The sequence below is a fragment of the Schistocerca nitens genome, chromosome 3 (genome assembly GCF_023898315.1).
Source record: "Schistocerca nitens isolate TAMUIC-IGC-003100 chromosome 3, iqSchNite1.1, whole genome shotgun sequence".
In the NCBI taxonomy this organism is placed as follows: domain Eukaryota; kingdom Metazoa; phylum Arthropoda; class Insecta; order Orthoptera; family Acrididae; genus Schistocerca; species Schistocerca nitens.
In genome coordinates, this window is record NC_064616.1 from 848,806,510 (window position 1) to 848,824,655 (window position 18,146).

An 18,146-nucleotide genomic window follows, 5' to 3' on the forward strand; every position below is an offset into this window, starting at 1 on the left:
TAACAATAAAGTAAAAAATAAAAAAAAATTAGGTCTTCGACGTTCGTGCAAGGCACATCTTCCTTCATCTTTTGAAGTAAAATTATACTGTCGTTAACATAAATGAAAATTTAGAAATCATACACCGAATTGATACAGGAAAAGTTAAGTAATTAGAGATACAGGGTGAATCACCTAAAACTTGCACCGTAAATATCGCGGAAATGGGAAGTGCGATTTATGTGCGGTTTTCGCAGAATGGGTTCTGGGGCTCGTATTGTTAGCCAATCAACAGACACATAGAAAGTGTTAGAAAATGTATTTGATGTGCAAACATACACTTTTTAAATGGACCAATACCTATTGACATTAACAAACTAAAAGTAGGGTAAATAAGAATTTCAGTAGTGTTTCTTGCAGGATTCTAGTTCGAGTCGTGTACGAGACATCGTATTTTGAAACGTACCCACTCCTACTCTTGGACAATACTTGTGGTGGCACACACTAAAGAGCAACACAAGTGCATACATTACATATTTGGATTCTGACCAGTAATGAGACAACTGACCATCACAGGTTGTATTCAAAATGACCACCTCTTCCAGTCCGCTATGGAACCACCGCTGCTCACGTGCTAGCATTTCAGCGGAGATGTCCGAGGAGGCTGCAGTAATATTTAGTTGCGTATCATCAGGCATAGTTTGTATGTCCTTGGAGACAGTGTCTTATAGTTTTTCCCACAGAAAAGATTTTATAGGAGTCAAATCTAGGAAACGAGCCGGCCAATGTAGAGCTCCAATACAACGATTTGGATACAATTCGTTAAAACATGTCGTATTACTTCGTGCACTGTGGGCTGACAGCCATGTTATTGGTACCACAGGGTCCTCCTAGTCAACAGAGCAACGTCGTCTTACGTCATGGAAGATGGCTCATTAGGAGGCTGCTATACCTGTGTGCGTTCAGTGTCCTGTTTATGAAAAACGGGCATAGGAGCTGATGGTTCACCATCCCACATCACACGTTTACATTCCATGGACGGTGACATTCCATCTGACTAAGCAAACGGAGGTTGTCAAAAAACCAATACTGCATGTTTCAAAGGTTTACCTGGCCATAATTGGTAAATGTGGATTCATCACTAAACAAGATACACCATACATCTGGTGTATCCGGTCATAATGCCGATGTACAGAACCTAACATGATTCTCACAAGTGTTTCCATGCAGCTCTTGATAAGGAGAGATGTGACAGGGATGGAAGCTATCTCGATGCAGAATGCCTAGGACACTTCCCTGACTCATGCCACTTTCTCATGCGGTTGCGAAGAGGCTAATGTGCGGATCAACTGCAACAGCAGCAAGAACATTAATTTCCCCCTGCATTGGTAAATCATGTCGTCCACTCACGACATACTGCTTGGACTGTTACGCATTAATTGACTAGTAAGTTGGAATACACTCAAGGAGCACAAAAGTATAACAACATCCTACTAACAATTACGCAGCCTGAGTGGCACAAACAAGTATTCGTGTAGAAACTGTTAAAAATGCGAAATCACGTAAACGACTCGCACTAGAATACTGGAACGAACACTACTGACATTCTAGTTTAAATTACTTTTAGTTTTTTATTGTCAATAGGCATTGCTCCATTTGAAAAAAGTGCATGTTTGCACAAACAATATACATTTCAAATATTATTACAGTCTGTTTATCGGCTAACAATAAGAGCCCTGGACTACCAACCCATTCTGTGAAAACCGCACATCAACAACACTTCCCACGGTTAAAGGCGCTGCAGTCTGGAACCGCAAGACCGCTACGGTCGCAGGTTCGAATCCTGCCTCGGGCATGGATGTTTGTGATGTCCTTAGGTTAGTTAGGTTTAACTAGTTCTAAGTTCTAGGGGACTAATGACCTCAGCAGTTGAGTCCCATAGTGCTCAGAGCCATTTTTTTTAACACTTCCCATTTTCGCAATATTTGCAGTGCAAGTTCTAAGTGACTCATCCTGTACGGGAAGTTGCCAGCGTAAGCTACTAACGATCACATTGACTTCGCACAGGATAGATATTTTAATATTTTTGGTGGCATTTTATAAACACGTTTCATTACTGGTGGAAAAATACTCCTATCGAAGTACGAAAAAGGCTAATATGCTCCTGTTTATAAGACGCGGGCTGAGAAGTGGGGTAGCAGCTGCCTCATTCTACATTCCTCAGTCCCTTTAAAAATTTTCCCCAAAATTTTGGCATGCGAACATATTCGCGCATTTTTTAATATGCACTTCACCTTTCACTCCCACAAGCTCCTCCAACTGTATCTCGCTCACACCTGCTAGTCCATCGCTGTTAAGCCGCTCATACCCGTTCATTCTCTTGCCCATTCTCACTCATCAACCCAGCTCATTGTCATTATCACTCTGAATCTCTCTGTCACTGTCTACTAGCCACAGTGTCCTTCGTTCTGTTCACTGTCACTGTCTCCCTCTTACTCTCTCTTACTGCAACTATGTCATTCATTTTTTGCCACTGCTGCTGTTTCTTCTCACTGTTACTATCTCTCTCTTCCTCGTTGTCACTGCCATAGACTCTGTATCTCATTATCACTTGCTCTCACCCTCTTTCACTTTCTCCTTCGCTTTATTCCTCTCTCACCGACATTGTCTTCTTCAGTATGTTCCTGTCATTGTTCCGTCACTATCGACTATGTTCTACTGACACTGTGTCCTTCTCTTTCTCTCACGCTGTTATTCTCTCCTTCGTTCTTTCCATACCACTATCATTGTTTACTGACTTCCGGTATTTATTACTTTTCCATCTCTTTCACAGTGCCACTGTCTCCTTGTCTCTCAGCATGTAACAGTGCGAATTGTTTGCATCCAAATTTTTGGGAAAATTTATAATGTGCCGATGAAGGTAGAATGAGGCAGCTGGCACCTCACTTTTGAGTCACATTCTTTTAAACAAGAACATATTCGCCTTTTTTTTTTTTTTGGTCCAATAGGGGCATTTTTCCTCAGGTTCCCTCCTTTTCCCTGCAGGGCACGACACTCATGTGAAAAGAACGTTATGGGTCAGTAAAATTTTGATTGTTACCTTTGTGAAATTGAAACAAATTTTATACCGCAGTCCGGATTATATGGACACAAAAGTTTTGCGCGTGCTTCAGTACTACAACATAAGGTTCCCAGAATCCTTCGGATGGTGATGGAGACACTTTACACCATATTTATTCGCCTACGCCACTTTATAAACTACTTTTTCGCCTCACTCCGGATGTTACGTGCGTATTAAAAGTGAACAAGTATGTTAACTTTGAACCTCTGTGTGTCGGAAATGGATAAAGATATCAAGAAAATTTTCAAAGTTGCACGAGATCTGGATCGTAGCAATACATCACAAAAATTACAGCATTTTGCTGTGCATAACCGTCTTGAAAAGCGCGGCGCGGCTTTGTTCCCAAAAACTAAGTTTTTTTTGGGGGGGGGGGTTCTCGATAACGGATAAATATTTTTGAAAACAGAAAGAATGAACGGCTAGATAAATATCTGAAAATTATACCGTCAAGATCTGAGAACTTTACTACGCTTTCTTATTTAGATATCCGTTTCTGAAGGCGAAAAATAGTTAAAAACGCTTTTTTCGGGCATTCTCAAGAACCACCCATGAACTAAATTCTGCCTCCATAAATCCGTTAAGGAGCACCGTAGACCATACCTAATGCAAAAAGGACCAACCGATTTTCTCCATTTGCCTAAGCTGGAAGAAGTGTGTAGTTTTCAAATATTCACGCTACGCTGTAGGATAATCACAGTTAGACGATCCTTCTGTTGGGTACACACACTGTCCCTAACCCAAAGGCTATCCAAAACAGTTGAACCTGCATTTGTATCACCCAGAGAACCCGAGGCAAGAGATGCAGAGAAATCCTGAGCGGCTCTCGTAGATGTCCTCTACTGCTCGAAAAATAAATCATCTACATGATATGTTCGTCATAAGTTCAATGTTTTCTTTTAATGTTAATGGAAATAGATACAGAAAACATACAAAATGTCACACACTATTGATCCACGTGTACAGTTATGATATTGTGACTCTATTAACGTTGGATTTTCACCTGCCTCGAGGTGACTGGGTGTTTGTGTTGTCCTCATCATTCATGAAAGTGGCGAGTTTGGACTGAGCACAGGTTGGGAATTTTTACAGGCGCTGATAACCGCGCAGTTGAGCCCCCCACAAACCAAACATCATCATCATCTTTTAACGTTAATGGTTATGCGTATGAAATAAAAATTAGAAGGGACACACTATGGAACCACTTGTACAATTACGGTAGTGTGTATCTTCAGGTATCTAGTCATATTACTCATTTAACGTGATCCTCTATACTTCTTATTACTCGCCGGCCGCGGTGGTCTCGCGGTTCTTGGCGCTCAGTCCGGAGCCGTACGACTGCTACGGTCGCAGGTTCGAATCCTGCCTCGGGAATGGATGTGTGTGATGTCCTTAGGTTAGTTAGGTTTAAGTAGTTCTAAGTTCTAGGGGACTGATGACCACAGATGTTAAGTCCCATAGTGCTCAGATCCATTTGGACTTCTTATTACATTCCAAGATTTTTTAAATGGTAGTAATATTTAAAAAAACCTTATGGGCGAGCGGCTGCAGTACTTTTACACAATGTATCTTCTCACTACAGACGCACACTATCTGTAACTTAAAATAAGCTAACTAATTTCAGACTTCTTAATACAATTTTATGAATTATCTAAAAATACTAATGAATGCAACTTTAAAATTTGTTTCTGTATTTCAAGTGCATTGTGTACAGTAGCACAAAAGAGTAGTTAGTTACATGCCCACCAAGGCTACGGCGCTCCTCATTCACTCCCTTGTACAATATCAATGTTGTGCGAATGAGTGAAGTACTGCTTTCTCTGAAGATCTGAAGATTTTATGGGGTGCGGCAATAGGCTGTAAAACAGGAGCAAACAATGCTTCTGACGAGTTCTTGTGTCTGACTGATTACCTTGCGATAAATGTGGTAAGGGTATTTAAGGAGAACGGTGGAATGAGGTGTAGTATGGATGGAGCACTATGTCTGAAGAGCGGGGATTGTTGTTAAGCACTGGGAAGTATGAGAGCAGGAGTTGGAGGCTAGACAGGGATGACTGAAATGGGAAGGGGGATCTCTTTTTGATCATTGATGAAAGGAGCTTATGAGCTACGACTGTAGTTGGTGGAATGGGTACTGTTTTGAGGCAAAGGTAATCTTCTAAGGTTTCCCTCGGATAGAAGTTATGTTAGCGCTGACACTGTAGTGGTCCAGGGCTAAAAATGTTCTATATCTCCAAAAACGTCTCTACTCCGCAGGCTACTTTATGGTGCGTGGCGGAGGGTATGGATCGGTAGGATGGTTAGGATGAGGAAGCTATGAGTATACAGAAGATATAGCTATGAGTATACAGAAGATACATAATTCAGTGAAATGTTCAATGACTTTGAGGACGGGAAGGAATTTGAATAGTATGAAGATTTTGTGCTGCAGAAAAAAGAAAGATACAGAAGGTGGTGTGGAATGCATCGCCTAAAAACGTTTAAGGAGAGGTGAAATCTTGTAGATGTGGAGAGCCAAGCTATGTTGGTGTAGATGAGGATGGGTCAGATAAGGAAGTTGCAAGGCTGTAATGCCCATTTGGGTCCTGTAAGTAGTTTTAGTCTATGTGGACTTTCGGTAGATGGTCTACTACATCACATAACCAGGTTAGTTTGAAGCGCGCAGTTAGTCCCGAATATAGTGTATTAATATAGCGTATGGCATTATTAGGATGCAGAGATGAAAATATGGGAGACTGAAAGAGTATTCACTGGGTCTTGACGAGCTTGATTTTTTTTCTTTATTGTTAATTTTACACCTGATACAGGTAGGCCAGCAGCGACATACTACGCGGTTCTTCGGCCACAGATGAAACTAATGATACAAAAGAAGACAATCGCAGAACAGACATGGTGGATATATACGTAGACATATAAAATTGAAACACACGGAGACATTCACGGGCGCAGAGTCCAAAATAAAAATGTTCAGACATGTGGACATGCACAGAGATGACAGATGACACACGCGAACGTTGGAGCACAAACGATTAAACACTGGAACACTTGAGCACGAACACGACGGCACACACAAACACTAGGCGATCATCTCCGGCGCGCGAAAGTTCACTATACGTATACGAGTCCGGAGACTGCCAAAAGCGGAAAAAATGGGGGGAGGAGGGAGAGGGGAGTGTGTAGATGCCAGTGGCAGAGGAAATGGGAGGGGGAGGAAAGAAGGTAGGGGGTAGGGGAAGCCTGGTGGGAGGAGGGAGGGAGGAAGGGAAGAGGGAGAGAAGGGAGAGAGGGTGCCCTCGGGGAAAAACACAGGGTGCAGTAGAGGAAGATCAAAGTTGGTAGGAGGGGTATATGGAGGGGATGAGGGCATCAACAGTGAGGGGGAGTTGGCGGAAGCTACCTTGGGCAAGGGTATGGAGAGTGGAGGGATGGAGAGCAGGTGGGATGTGGGAATGCAGGCACAGCAGTGGACGGGGCGGGAGAAGATGGGAGAGACAAGTGGGTGAGGGGGATCAAGTTTGCGGGAGGTGTAGAGGATCCGTATCCATTCGAGTATAAGAAGGAGGTGTGGGAACGGAATAAGGGCATATAGGATCCGCGTGGGGAGGGGAGACGCGATAGGCGAGGTGGAGCGCATGGCGTTCTAGGATTTGAAGGGATTTGTAAAAGGTAGGAGGGGCGGAGATCCAGGCAGGATGAACGTAGCAGAGGATAGGGCGGATAAGGGATTTTTAGGTGTGGAGGATGGTGGAGGGGTCCGGACCCAATGTGCGGCCAGAAAGGAGCTTGAGGAGATGGAGTCGGGAGCGTGCCTTGGCTTGGATTGTCCGGAGACGGGGGGTCCAAGAGAGGCGACGGTCAAGGGTGACGCCAAGGTACTTAAGGGTGGGGGTGAGGGTGATAGGATGGCCATAAATGGTGAGATAGAAGTCGAGGAGACGGAAGGAAGGGGTGGTTTTGCCTACAATGATCGCCTGGGTCTTGGAAGGATTGACCTTGAGCAACCACTGGTTACACCAAGCGGTGAACCGGTCAAGATGGGACTGGAGAAGGTGTTGGGAGCGTTGCAGGGTGGGGGCGAGGGCAAGGGCAAGGAAGGCGGTGTCATCAGCGTACTGGAGAAGGTGGATGCGGGAGGGGGGGGGGAGGTGGCGGCATGTCCGCCGTATACAAAAGGTATAGAAGAGGGGAGAAGACGGAACCTTGGGGCACACTGGCGGAGGGGTAGAATGTGTAGGAATCCGTGTTATGGATGGTGACATAGGAAGGACGTTGGGAAAGAAAGGACCCGATCAGACGGACGTAGTTGATAGGAAGGGGGAAGGTTTGACTTGATTTTTAGCTATTGCAGTTAATTATGGGATGAAGTTACTGAGCTGAATTTGAGTAGACTGCTGGTTATTTCGGTGATTAGTTGAAGCTGTTGTAATTTACGCAAAATCACTCATACACATAGACAAAGTAATAAGCAGGAACGAAACTGGGAGTGTGGGAAGGTGCAGCGTGTTTGTTTTGCAGTGTCACCGGAGACGGTGGTGATCCCGATCGTGTCGTGCATCCTGGGCTTTCCGCTGCTGGCGCTGCTCGTCATCTGCTGTCTGCGTCGGCGCGCCAAGCTGGCACGCGAGAGGGCGCGGCGCCGCGCGGGGTGAGTGCCCTGAACACTTCTACACAAGTTCTCGTTTTAATGCAAAGAGTTAAACAAAGTACAGAGAGTGCGAGACAGTATATTAGGAAGACAAAACGAGTACTCACCTCCTCCAGTTCAAGTGGTTTGGTCTATAATCTGCCAGAATACATCTAAAAAAATAGCTATTTATTACCAAAAATAAAGCTACTGACTGGATACCTTCCCCCTGTTAGATTCTCTTTACCGTATCATCTCATTCCCACTTCTCAGTAAGTTGAACACCCCTGTTCATCCTACACTGTCAGCAAACTCGACTCCCTAAATTCTGAAGTTTTCTCTCTAGTCCCAACACTGGTACACTACCACTCCTATACACATTACTACCACTCTACACCTACACCTCCCTCTAACACATAATGATATCCTTCACTATATTTACGCTTTTACTCAACAAACCACATCCGTCTAATTCACTGAATTAGGACTCTAAAATACCTTGGACTAACATTAGATGAAAAACTAACCTTGAATCCCCAACTAATAACCATTCAAAATAAAACCGAAAATATACTAAAACTGGTAACTAGCTAACCGTGGAGCTACATTCCATGATGTAAAGTACTGTGCTCTCTAGTGGACCATGAGAGAGTAATTGCATTTCGCTTGATTTCTTACCCCCATGTTCGTGTACGTAATACGCTGAAAATATCTGAGCAAGGGTCTAAATTTCGATAGTATGTGCCATGTGTCTCGTCTGGAAACAATCTTGTTTTATTCACTCACTTCTCTTGCTGTTGACAACAAATCACCCACTTTACTTTTCGTCCTCAGGCTCCTTTTCATTATTGCCCTATACTGTGCCGGATTTATTTCTTGTCAGTGTTAGTTGTACGTTAACAACGATACACAGTAGTGCAGATCCGTTTACTAATGAAGAATTGGTCGATATGCATTTTTAGTAATATGGCTTCACTGAATGCGATGAAAGTGTAGCACAATGATTCCAGCTGAGCTGTTTCTACAATGACGGCAACCACATTACTCTACTTTTGCATTACTCTGTGTTTTGCTTCGCACGTTTTGGTGATTGCATATTAAAGGTTTTTCAGGTGTGTAGCTATTTTCAGAGAAACAATGGCAACTGACGTTAAAAATCGAATAAGTTGCAATTACGTATTGGCTATTCAGAATTACACGTTTGTCAATTTTTATGAGTGATTATCGAGGCAAGGTTTTCTGCTTTATTAATTTAGAGCTTTTAAGTTAATTCTATTTTATTATTTAAATGCGAGCTTTCATATAAAGGCTATCTATATAAATAGTTACTCATTTCATTCTATGTTTTTCGTGATTGTGAAAGTGAATGTAGCTTTGCATGATTTGATAACTATTTTATATTTTGTGTATATGTTTTAATTTTTAAGCAATATTCGTTCTATACTATCTTTTTATGGACACTAATAACTGCTTTGATATGTCTCAAATGAACATCGTCTGGTTTTTATGTCCCAAGATGGCATCATCACCATCCATTGTCACATAAAGCGTGTGCTCAAAGATAACGACATCGACCCAAACGTTAAACGTGGCGTGCTGCAGTAATTGTCTCAGGTGTCTCTCATTCAATGATATGGCATGTTTACCTACAGTGGTAAATATAATACCCAGCTGCATACCGCAACACAGCTATACACGACTTTAAATTACAGGACATTTCCTCAACCTCCACAGTGGCGTTATCTGACTGTCATAGATTTTCATTTAGTTCTTTGTTTAAAATGATTCCGTATTCAATATCACTTGCATTAGGTGACGCAGTGAATGAATATGTCATCATCCCACTTTTAACCAAGAACGTATCTGCAGTGTACACAAAGAGGTACACAAATGTTATTCACATTGTCTCAGTTTTGGAGGAACTTCCGTAGACCAAAGTTGAAAGTAAGTACTTGCATGTAAGGTAGAAATCATTGTTATCTTAATTAATGAGATAATTTTGACATATTACATCATTCTTCGCGCATGCATCTGGCACAGCACTATTTCTTCTGGAGATGTTTCGGTAGATAACCGTACAGTCCTCTTCAGGGTATGTAAGAAACTGAACTGAAAGTACGTGACACAACTATGTGCAGTAAGTGCACATATTGCGTATTTTGTCAACTGGTCACCGACTCATCTTGAAGCTTGCAGTACGATCAGCCTAAATATCGGAAGAAGACTACTGCTGTCCCGAATGTACGACCACAGGCGATGGATTGCAGGATGTATCATAATTAATGGCGTAAACACATACAATTGAAAGCATGAGATACTAGAAGCAGAAAAGTCTCACTGAACATAAGTCCGCAAACGAACACTCTGCGAGATGAAACTTCCTGGCAGATTAAAACTGTATGCCGGACGGAAACTCGAACTAGGGACCTTTGCCTTTCGCGGGCAAGTGCTCTACAAACTCAGCTACCCAAGCACGACTCAAGACCTGTCCTCACATCTTTACTTCCGCCAGAAACTCGTCTCCTAATCACCGACCTACGACCTGGCTTCAGATTTTCGGTACTGTCTTTAAAGCATAAAGAGCCAGGACGATACCTTTGATAAAGATTGTGGCCCTTTTCCTCATCTTAACTGTCGAGACCAAGTTTTAATCTATCTTTAAAGATCTCATTGCCTATTGGACTTTAACCTCTAAGGTTCCTTCCTTTGTCTTCCAGAAGCTTCTTTCTACATTAAGTTTGCCAGGAACCCTTTGTTTCATTATTCAACACTAGAAGATGGAAACACATCTCTGTACTAGCAGTTGAATCCGTCAAAGTGCGGTGTCCTTTCATTACGAAACGGTTGAAAGTTGCCTTTTTTCTGTTATTGTTTGATATGGTTTTCTTAGTGGGCTGTTTATCACAACCTCATGTACAGGTGTGATCCATTTGCAGATTTCGTGAATCAAAACACAGTAACTCTTGCCAGTGCAACATACTTACGAGTACACTTTACATTTTACAAGTATGTAACAATCAGGAAAGTGAGTAGTGTTTACCGTGTCTGTAGAGCTCAATAAGCTCCATATGGAGTGGATCATAGGGAAGTCAGACAATCTGAGATTGAACGGGTGTGATGGCTCTCGAGGGTTACCATGCTGGAGGCTGTCCGTGCTCTGGGTGTGCTTCAGCGCATACCTTGCGATACGGCGGTGGAGCTTTTTGTGTCACTGAGAAATTGGATCTTGTCTAAATCAACTATATCTCAAGAATATTACAAAGTTGAATAAAATAACGCAGCCTTAACGTGTGCGACTTTTAATTCCCTAAATTTTCTAGTGGCTCGTTGGAAATTTATGGATCCCACAAAATCAAACACCAACATCGTAGCTGCTTTGTAATGAATATATATCATGTGGTAGTCCACACGAGAACTCTTTCAAAACCAAGTCAAATTATAGAAGTCTTATTATAGCACAGGTTAGAACCATATGTTATATTTCTAGGACACCTGGTATAGACTTTCCGTTGTTCCCAAGCAAAGTGGTTGCAGTGTTCAAGGGAAAGATGACTTACAGAGAAAAATTTCAAGGATGAGTAGCTTTTTTGTAGTATGTAACATTCCTTCGTGTGTTCCCCTCTCCTCCAGTTCACGAGCAGGCGCCGCAGAGGGGCAAGTGCCTAATAATTACCAAATGTTCCCTCTGTCTGCCCCAACAGAAAGGCTTTCTATATCATGAGTCAAAGTCTGAACTCATCAAGCAGGTCTCCATCCTTTCCATCCATGGATTGGGTGGGGGGCGGTTTAAGGTACCAAGTGTGCAATGGCGTTTAACATCCTTATACTCAAAGGATCATCTGCTTGTTATCACCAAATACGTATCTAATAAACATGGAGTAAAACTCAGTCTACAGCGCTCGCACGCACAACTCGGTGGTAAGTGGTCGCTGACTCGACCAAATTTCGATCTGGATTCATCTGCCAAACGCAGCAGCATCTAACGGTAATCCACCTACATGGGTGCCGTTCGCCCAGTTTTCTGTACGTTAACAATACGTCAGTTTTCGAGAATGAGTGGATCATATTACAAAAGCTATTCATCATAATCGATGAAGATCCCTGCCCACAACCTTAGGAGCATCAGCAAATGGTAGCTTAATACTTGGTGAAATAACGAATGCCTCTATGTCATCAGAGCAAAAGTGTACCCCCGTATAGATTTAATTCCTGTTACAGCAATTGTTTTTCATATAATCGATCAAGTCACGTTAAAATATGACACCACCTATGTTCGACGACAACGTGCAAATACCGTTCACAGTCGGCAGCACTGACAAAATGGTTCAAATGGCTCTAAGCACTATGGGACTTAACATCTGAGGTCATCAGTCCCCTATAATTAGAACTACTTAAACCTAACTAACCTAAGGACACCACGCACATCCATGCCCGAGGCAGGATTCGAACCTGCGACCGTAGCAGCAGCGCGGTTCCGGACTGAAGTGCCTAGAACAGCTCGGCCATATCGACCGGCCAGCGCTAACATTGGAGAGTACATAAAGGGTGTGGCGGGACGCTGATAACAGTGCAGTTGTTGTTGTATTGCGGAAACTGAGCGAAGTGTCTGACGTTCAAAAGGCATTATCATTGCCTTTCGTGGCAGGGGTGGAAATACTTGAGAAATGACTAAGTTTTTAAACTGTTCGTGTCCCGCAGTGGTTAAAGTACACTGTGAATAGCAAAACTGCGCTATCCAAAACCTACTCAGAGGCAGCTGTGTTGCACCCTGGGCCATAGATGACAGGGTGAATGGTGCTTACGGAGATGTGTACGTGCGAATAGACGTACAACTGTTGAGTAACTGATCACCCAGATGAACCAAGGGTCTACCAACAGTGCTTCGTCAACGATCATTCGGCGAACATTGCTGCGGTCGGGCTTCCACAGCAGGTGCCGGGTTCATGCAGCCATGCTGACTGTTGTTCATCGGCAACAAAGTCTGGGACTTAGACACTAATACCGCATCTGGACGTCCACTGAGTGGCGACAGGTGGCTTTTTCAGTTGAATCACGTTTTTTGCTCCATCGAACAAGTGGCCGTTGGTATGTACGGCGTGAAACGTCTAAAAGCAGACACCCTGCAACAATCGAGTGAAATGCTTCTGTCGCATTCCCTGGGTGATCTCGTCAATGGATCAACAAAAGTGTGCATTTAACCTTGCGGACCACATCCACCCCGACATACAGTTTGCTTTCCCTCGGCACTATGACATCTATCAGCAGGACAATGCAACCTGTCACACAGTTTGCAGTGTACGCGCATTGTTCTAAGAGCACCACCATGAGATTACCGGACTCTTCTGGCCACGAATCTCCTCAGATTTAAACAAATTCGAGAAGCTGTGGGACCACCTCGACTGGGTTGTTCGTGCCATGTATCCTCAAACAAAAACCCTAGCACGTCTGACCACGGCACTGGAGTCGACATGGCTCCACACCCCTGCCGGTAACTTTCAGAACCTCATTGATTCTCTTCCAGCAGATCTCCCAGCGGTCCGTTCTGCAAAAGATGGTTAGTCAGGCTTTTGAAAGGTGATCACCTCAGTGTGACTAAACTGTGTAAAATGAGTTAAATGAAGTTAGCCGGGTGACGCCTTCGATAACTCCAATATTCCGACTGGTGCACACCCCGTCATTTTCAAGGCACAAATGCAATGTGAGAGCGCTTTGCAAGAAAACATGAAACCTCGGTATGTGGAGCATATTTAGAAAGATAGCACGCATACTATAACACTAACGCTATCACAAAACCAAGATGACAGAAGTCACAAGTTATCGATGGTGAATATTCCCAACAGGTGAGCAAATAACATTAATTCTGTCCCTCTTTTACTTGGCCAACGAGAGAGCATCATTCCAAGCAAAATTTAAGCATAAACCTCCATCTCTATTTATTAGGTTATTTCCTAATTGAATCTCAACTGATTCCTTAACATCACCGTATGGTGGATTGCGGAGTATGTGTGTAGATGTAGATAGACGTTAAGTGTATGCCAGAATCTCAGTGTTGTAATATTCCATAATATAACCAACGTTATGCCAATGTTGTGCAATGGCTGACGCTCACTATGCCGGTCCTCCACGAGCTTGACGGTCTGACCAGTGTATGACATGCCGTAATTGCAAAACGTGTGGCAGACACCAGCCTTATGGAAACTGACCGTAGACCATGATTCAGTGTCTGAACTCATCACGATTAGAAAACGCGGCCTGGCAGAATGAATCAGGCCACGACGGCAGGCCACAGCGTTCAGTGGGAAGGGACACCATGCAGGCAAGGGCGACTCCCGTGGCTGCGTCACCTGCCACACAGTCAAAGTTGCCGAAACCGCACTAACAAAAAAAATGGTTCAAATGGCTCTGAGCACTATGGGACTCAACATCTTAGGTCATAAGTCCCCTAGAACTTAGAACTACTTAAACCTAACTAACCTAAGGACATCACACACACCCATGCCCGAGGCAGGATTCGAACCTGCGACCGTAGCAGTCCCGCGGTTCCGGACTGCAGCGCCAGAACCGCTAGACCACCGCGGCCGGCCCGCACTAACAGCTAGCATGTATAGCTCCTTTGTCGTGGTGGTAGACAATTTGACAACGTCATGCAGGAGACAGTATTTTTACGTGAACGATTCTTTTTGTCTGTATAGTGTGATTTAATATTATATTTTTGTTACAAGTTACATATTTTGTGCAGAAATGGGTAACTTAGACGATGACCAACTTCTCTCGTATTGGCCTTGCGAAGTGGTAGCTATAATGAAAAGAAGATGTTGGATGCACGACTTTAGTAGAAACAGAAAAAGCTAAGGGGAATACCATCACCTGTACATTGAACTAGAGACTCTTGAAGATAGATTTTTAAGTATCTTCACACATAATGAGACTGTTTTTTGAGGGTATGATACTGTTATGATGTACTACTTTTCTCATTCAGATTGGAACGTCTATTTCACTACTTGGTCCTCTAGTATTGAACATTCACCCCGTGAAATTTATATAAATCATTCTCGCCATTTTTTATTTTCTACAATATCAAATGTCGTTTTGCCAGATACCTGACAACAAATAATACAATCAGGACTACTGTATTTTACTTTCATGTATAATATTCTGCCATCTATATGACAGTAAAGCAAATGTGCCCTGGAATTTAGAATGTTTTGCCCAACTACAGAAGAAATTATTTGATCTGTGTCAACAGTGAAACAGCTGAGTCAGTCGTAGTACAAAGACATGAACTGTAGTATGTGATAATGCATTTAACTGCAGAGCCGTCTGTGTCGATTTTTCTGTAAGGGGCACTTTCTTAGACTAATAGTAGCATCACATTTGAATAACTAAAAACCTGTAAAAGAAAGAGAATCAAGCGATAAATCTGCGTAACTATATCCAACATCAAATTTCTGTTTATGTGTTGTCCATGTGTAGCTCAGGAGGTAAACCCTTTCGTGACTGCAGATTTTAAGTATACAAGAAATTTTAGGATCGTTGGCAAGATAATGCCAAAGGTGTTCCTCATAAGATCAGAAGTATTGCCTTAAATTTTACTGTGGAATAACTGTATCGTGTAATATCTTTGGTTGTTAGAAACAAGCATGGAAATAATTCATTTGGATGTCAGGAATACCATGTGGGTTTAGACAATTGCTTAAAAAGAGACACATAATTCCCTCACATAAAATCCGATTTCAACAAATGTGATAGTTCTTCGTATTTCGATTTTCTTCATATTGTTTCCCATTGTGATCATGTTGTAATATTTACTAATTAATTTCCATTACCTAATACAGTACTGTTTTTCAGTACACTTTGTGTGTGTAAATATTACAACCTTTACAAAAATGTTTAAAATTTGGATCCACTTCAGCAGCTATATCACTGCATGCTTTTGGCCGTTTTCAAAATTTTCTTGTAATCTGTACCACCTCCATCGTACAGCAAGTTCTACTTCCTCACCTCCTTGATAAGTTCTTTTTTTTTTTACATGAACACCATTGCGTTCATTACACGTTCATTGACCCATTGAATCGGCCTCCCATCGCTGCTGCCTCAGCTGTCAGTGATAACACAAAAATTAAATGCACCCACAAGGTGCACATAAGCGCGAGCTGCGTCAGTGAATCTGTATTTTAATAACCTGGTCAGAGAGGACTAGAGTTGTAAAACTACCAGAGGCTACAGTAAGCTACTGAAAGTAACTGTAGACTACGGTAGTTTTCCCAGTAGTTTTGGTCAGTTAATATCACAACTGCGGCCGGCCGTGGTGGACGAGCGGTTCTAGGCGCTACAGTGTGGAACCGCGCGACCGCTACGGTCGCAGGTTCGAATCCTGCCTCGGGCATGGATGTGTGTGATGTCCTTAGATTAGTTAAGTTTAAGTAGTTCTAAGTTCTAGGAGACTGATGACCTCAGAAGTTAAGTCCCATAGTGCTCAGAGCCATTTGAACCATTTTTATCACAACTGAGCTACCTGCATGCTGGGTGTGTTGCATACCTATCAGGCATTACCTAATTTCTATCACTTTGTTTACATATGCGATTAGTGTCCTAGTAGGTTCCCCTAAAAACCAGAAGCTGTGAACTGTCTAGAAATTCAGTGATGTTACAGGAGGGCCACGTAACAAATGGAGCATTTTTGTTATACATAGTTATACTGCTGCCTGTTACTTAATAATAAACAGTAATTACAGCAAAATCGAAACTATGTTAAATTCAGGTTTTATTCGAAAAATATTGATTTGTAACGTCAAACTTAGGTATATTGTAAAATAAATTATATCTTATAGTGCTTGAAAATGCAGTTTCCTCAAGCTACGTAAAATTTTTAAGAAATATCAAACAGCGCTTCTGTATTTTGTCAAGTTTATATAAAATACATTTCTGTTATTGCTAAACAACTTTCCCACTGATCAGTAATAAGCGGAAACTCTTTCCTTTGAACATGATAAAGGAAGCTCTACTGAGTACAAAATAACAACAATAATTGTATAGATTCTTTTATGTTTGTGCATGTAGACTGTGCTTGCACCAAAAATAATTCTTTTAGTTACATAAAAGCGCAGAAGTTACATGACAACTAATTTTTATTAGTCATAAAGTGCAATTTATATTTTGTTAGGATATGAAATACGATACACAATGGACTAACACTGAACGACGTGCGGTTCTAATTATGTGCAACAAAAAAACAACAAAAAAAAACAAAGAGAAGTCGTCGGCTCCCAGTTTCACTCTCACACATTCATTGTTTCTTTCTCTACCAACGCTACTAATACTATTGGTAATCATACCACCTACTACGCCATCTGTGTAGTGTACAACAACTAGCGAACCGTAGTTTCGGTAGAGTCCAGCTCTAGACAGAACGCAGCGTGGAGTCGTAGCCTGTGGCCAGGCCGCGTCACTGAAATGCTCGTGTCAGCCACACAGAAAGCCGCTTTGACTTGGCGGCAGCCGGACTACGCCCCGGTCAGTGCCCAGCTGTCTCAGAATACAGTTTCGCATCCGTGGCCGGTGGCTGTGTGCACCCACTAGCGCATTTGCCGTCTATGTTCGTACACAGTTAGGAAAATCGTGCTATACATCCGAGCTGCTAATGAGGTTTAGTCAGCTTCCACAGTTTGACAGCTGACGCAGAAGCAGCAGTCGCTGCGGCCAGCCGCTCTTGAGCCACCCATTCAAAGCCCGACCGGTGCGCGCCGTTGCGCTCGCCGACCCATCCGACGGTGTGTGGGCAGCAGCGACTGCTTTGCGGGCCCTACCTGTCTGCACTAATAGATTCTGTGCTGACAGTAGTCGAATCATTCTGTGGCGGTCTAATATTAAATTTGAGGAAATTAAAACCTGAAAACGAAAATATGAGCGTATAAGAAATTAAATTTTAAATAGAGTTTCTATTTCATGGAACCTGATGCAAGGTGGTGAACAAGGCCGGAAAATCCGCAAGACGTAAAAGTAGCTTTTCTTAAATACGTAAAAAACTATAACTCCAATCGAAGAACACTAACTAGAAAACTGTAGGTCTTAAAAAAAACTGTCGATTCCTTTTTTGGAAGTATCGATCGATTTGTAATATTTCTAGATATATCGGAAAGACTGTTAACAGCCTCGTTAACATTCACGCTAAAACCTCGTTAACTTTCACATTCCTGTTCTTGTTATTTACTGTAAATACATCGCACGGTAAGACAAAAAGTATCTGCTTGAAAAATTAAAGTGTACTAATTATTTTTCAAGATACGCCGATCTTTTTTTAAAAAAAGGTACTCATGGTAACTGGCTAGATTTTTTCAGTGGATGGCCTTAGAGTAGCGGTTTTAAGCTTATTTCCTTGACAGAGAGTTGTGATACCGTATTATTAAATAATTTCATTGATTTTAT

At 42.4% G+C, this 18,146-nt stretch overlaps 1 protein-coding gene across 1 annotated transcript in view; it reads left to right on the forward strand.

The window, feature by feature from the left end:
• LOC126248873 (uncharacterized) overlaps positions 1-18,146 on the forward strand; it is a 1,116,592-nt gene that overhangs the window by 557,094 nt on the left and 541,352 nt on the right. Inside the window, exon 3 of the mRNA XM_049950319.1 lies at positions 7,613-7,742. Coding sequence (XP_049806276.1) covers positions 7,613-7,742 — 130 coding nt within the window. The remainder of the gene's footprint in view (positions 1-7,612; positions 7,743-18,146) is intronic.